This window comes from Lactuca saligna, chromosome 2 (assembly GCF_052625555.1).
Source record: "Lactuca saligna cultivar CGN05327 chromosome 2, ASM5262555v1, whole genome shotgun sequence".
NCBI classification, from domain to species: domain Eukaryota; kingdom Viridiplantae; phylum Streptophyta; class Magnoliopsida; order Asterales; family Asteraceae; genus Lactuca; species Lactuca saligna.
This window is the reverse complement of record NC_136418.1, coordinates 77741597-77746245: the sequence shown is the minus strand read 5'-3', so window position 1 is coordinate 77746245 and position 4649 is coordinate 77741597. Positions and strand designations below refer to the sequence as shown.

Sequence of the window (4649 nt, the reverse complement as noted above, 5' to 3'; positions counted from 1 at the left end):
AGCTCTACGCGAAGTTCACGAAGTGCGAATTTTGGATTCGACGAGTCGAATTTTTGGGCCATGTGGTTAGCGAAGAAGGTATACATGTGGACCCCTCCAAGATTAAGGCCATTAAGAACTGGTCAGCACCAAAGACACCTACCAAAATTCGTCAATTTCTAGGTCTAGCTGGCTACTATCGCAGGTTCATTCAGAACTTCTCCAGCATAGCGAAACCTCTTACAATCCTGACCCAGAAAGGCGTGGCCTTCGACTGGGAGGAGAAACAGGAAAGAGTGTTCCAAACACTCAAATGAGCCTTGTGCACCGCCCCGATACTATCCCTTCCCGAAGGAATAGAAGACTTCATTGTATATTGCGATGCATCAAACCAAGGACTCGGATGTGTTCTGATGCAGCGAGGTAAGGTTATAGCCTATGCCTCGAGACAGCTGAAGACACATGAGGTTAACTACACAACCCACGATCTCGAGCTAGGAGCGGTTGTGTTTGCTCTGAAGATCTGGCGACACTACCTATACGGTACCAAAAGCACGATCTTTACAGACCATAAGAGTCTACAACACATCTTCGACCAGAAAGAGCTCAACATGAGACAACGACAGTGGTTCGAGCTACTTAGTGATTACTAATGCGAAATTCGTTATCATCCGGGTAAAGCCAATGTAGTAGCCGACGCCATCTTTGATTTAATGGCTAATGGAAAATTAGAGTTCATCTCACAATGGCCCAGAAAAAGGAGAGAGAATGAGCCCTTTTCCCGGGAACCCTCGCATCCCTTTTATAGGGGGCTGAGAAGCATGCGTACGCGGGGCGTACTCTCGTACGCGGCGCGTACGGGACGTCACTGCTGACCACATCCTCGGCTGCAGCGCTTCGGACGGGACGGGGAGGGGTAGCTCGCATAGGGGCGACGTGGACGATCCGAGGCCGTGGCCTCGAGTACGCGGGGTGTACAAGGGTACGCGGCGCGTACTACGGCCCTAGGCTGACTCCCCTTCGGATAATACCGAATTTTTAATAAAAATTATATATAAATTATTTATCAAACTTCAAAAATTCATATCTCCTTCATACGAACTCCGTTTCTGACGTTCTTTATATCCCCGCGAAGGTGAGACTACGATCTATAACTTTCATTTAGATTCCGTTGGCAAATTCATAAATTATTTTTACTATTTATTTATTAAAATGATGTGATTTAGGAATTTCTTTAAAACTTCATAACTTATTCATACGATGTCCGATTTGAGCGTTCTTTTTATGCATGTTTTTAGTTTAACGATATCTATGACTTTCATTTAGACACCTAAGGTCAGAAAGTGTTTTATTGAAACTTTGCGTTTTTACGCAACTTCGTATTGCCGGTTTTTGTCGGAAAACTTAGAATGGTCATAACTTCTTCGTTATAACTCGGATTTTAGTGTTCTTTATATGTATGAAAACCTTGTTACAATATCTACCACTTAGTATACTTAATTACGGTTTTATAAAATTTTAAATTTTGACCTGAATTTTGTTGTTGTTACATTATAGGCTGAAAATGTTTGTCAATTCTTTGTCCCAAAACAACTCCCACCGCATAGTCACTAGCATCACAGATTAGTTTAAAGGAAGACTCCAGTTTTGGGCTATCATGATAAAAGGTACTAGTCAAATTTTCCTTTACCAATTGAAAAGATTCATTGCATTCTTTAGAAAGGTCAAATGGGTCATCCTTCAAAAGAGGTTGAGTCAATGGCCTTGTGATCTTGGAAAAATCTTTAATGAAAAGTCGGTAAATTCCTACATGGCCTAGAAAGCTCCTTACCCCTTTTACATTAGTTAGAGGTGGCAAATTGGCTATGGTATCAGTTTTTGCTTTGTCCACTTCTATCCCCAATCTTGAAACCTTGTGTCCTAACATAATCCCTTCCTTTACCATGAAGTGACACTTCTCCCAATTTAGGACAAGATTTGTTTTCTCACATCTTGCCAACATTAGGTCTAAGTTAGATAAATAGACTTCAAAAGAGGACCCAAAAACCGAGAAATCATCCATGAAAACCTACATAAATTTCTTAATCATGTCATGGAATATAGCCAGCATACATCTTTGGAAGGTAGCTGGTGCGTTGCACAACCCAAAAGGGATGCGTCTAGATGTAAATGTCCCACTTGGGCAAGTAAAAGTGGTGTTTTCTTGATCTTGTGGGTCAATTGGAATTTGGAAGTACCCCGAGAAACCATCAAGAAAACAATAGTAAAGATGACCGAAAAGCCTTTCAAGCATTTGATCTATAAATGGTAGCAGAAAGTGATCCTTACATGTAGCATCATTAAGCTTCCGTAATCAATGCAAACGCGCCACCCGGTTATGGTTCTTGTGGGTAGAAGTTTGTTATTCTCATTCGTCACAACCGCCATTCCCCCTTTCTTTGACACCACATGAACGGGACTTACCCATGGGCTATCGAAAATGGAGTAAATAATTCCCACATCTAAAAGTTTAACAACTTCTTTCTTTACCACCTCTTGTATGTTTGGGTTTACATGCCTTTTGTGTTGAATGACCGGTTTACACCTTCTTCCAGAATTATTTTATGAGAAAAATAGGAAGAACTTATTCCTTTTATATTGATGATTTTCCATGTCATGGCATTTTTCCGTTTCATTAGAACTTGTACCAGCTCCTCTTTTTCAGTCTTGGTGAGGTCAGAAGCAATTATAACATGCTTTTGATTATCGAGAAATGCATATTCCAAATGTTCAGGTAAGGTTTTCAGCTCTAATTCCATGTTCTGTACACTAAGCACATCGAGTCCGTATGGTAGACTCATCAAGTACACTAAGCACATCGAGTCCGTCTGATCGCGAAATTCTTGATGGACTCGTCGAGTCAGTGTCTACGACTCGGCGAGTCGGCTTTTTCAGAGCTCCTGATTATTTCTTTGTATTCATATTCTTCAAGCATTCTCTCTATCTCTTGCAGTTCCCTTTCAGCATCAAAGTTATCTTTAAGGGCATATGTGGATTCATTTGGCTTGTCTTCCATTAGTTCTTTAGTTAGCTCATTGAAAACATCCACTGAGAATGTCATGTCATCACTATACTTGGATTGTTTCATTGCTTGATCAACGCTAAATATGACTGACTCTTCTCCCACCCAGAGGGTAAGCTTGGATTCTCTCATATCGACTATGGCACTTGATGTATTTAGGAAAGGTCTTCCAAGAATGATCGGGACTTGATGATCTTCTTCGATATCAAGGACTATGAAATCCGCGGGGAATACAAATTTATAAACTTTCACCAATAAGTCCTCACATATTCCCCTTGGAAAAGTCACCATCTTGTTTGCTAAATAGATTGCCATATGAATTGGTTTTGAATCTGGAAGGTTCAACTTTTTAAAGAAAGAATATGGCATAAGGTCGACACTCGCTCCCGAATCCGCCAATGCATAACTTGTAGCTAAGTTTCCAAATTGGCATGGTAAAGTTAAGCTACCTGGGTCTCCCATCTTCTTTGGTAATTAATTCAACATTGAAACTGAACAATTCTCATTAAGCACCACCTTGGACACCTCTTCGAACTTATTTCGGTTAATGAGTAGCTCTTTTAAGAATTTCACATACTTGGGCATTTGTTCAACTGCCTCTATGAGAGGAATATCAATTTGGAGGGCCTTGATATGTTCCAGAAAGTTTTAATAATCTTCATTCTGTTTTTCTTGTCTTGCCCAGCTTGGAAATGGCAATGGAGATTGATAAGGCTTAAGAGGAGGATCAATTTTCTTTTCTGAATGTGGATTCGTCGAGTCCTTATCTCGACTTGACAAGTCGGATCGATTGAGTGGGATTTTGGGTCTTCTTTCTGCTTTTCCTGCACCTCTCTTGTATCCTCATTTGTTATAGGAGTCAATTATTTTCTCATTTCTAGTCACAATGTTTATTTGAGCACCCCTCGGATTTTTCTCGATATTGTTTGGAAGTTCACCCGGTGCTCTTTGATTGATCTATAGTGCAAGTTGACCTAACTGTTTTTCAATGCTTAGTATTGAGGCCTACTGATTTCTCATCAAATATTGTTGCTCTTTCATCATGGCGTGTTGTTCCCTAATTGCAGCATCAGTTTCATTGTGTCTCTTTTCGGAAGCAATTGCAAATCTTGTGTGCGTGTCTTCAAAGTCCATATTTTTATCATGCACCCGCTCCTCCTTTTGATAGAAACCTCTTGTCTTCATCTTGTATTTTTCGTCCTTTTCCTTTTTGTATTCATCATATGGTAGCCACTCCTTTTTTGGTTTCCTCTAATCCTCGTCATATCTATCACCACTTAAATAGCATACTTGTACCTTCCGGTTCCCATTCTCATCTAGATCACAATCATTAGTAAGATGAGGCCCGCTACAATTGTCACATCATACCTGGATGGCATGGATGGAATGATCCATCTTTGTCATTCTTTGGTCTAAGGAATCCAATTTTTCAATCACTGTCGCCATGCTATCTAAACCTAAATTCATTGTTCCACGTGTTGCACCGTCCCTTGGGTTACGGTATTCTCTAGAGTGCTTAGAGAATTCTTCAATTAGCTCCTTTATAACATCGAGGTTCTTCTTTGTGAGTGGTCCTTTGGAATCAAGGCGTTGCCTAGTTGTCACATTC

General features: G+C 40.4%; 1 protein-coding gene across 1 annotated transcript; it reads right to left on the bottom strand.

Annotated features, from left to right (window-relative positions):
• Positions 1–2878: 2878 nt before the first annotated feature.
• Positions 2879–3502, bottom strand: LOC145029827 (uncharacterized). The gene has a single exon (XM_078978281.1). It carries the CDS (start codon positions 3500–3502, stop codon positions 2879–2881), a length of 624 nt encoding a protein of 207 aa, XP_078834407.1.
• Between the last annotated feature and the right edge of the window lie 1147 nt (positions 3503–4649).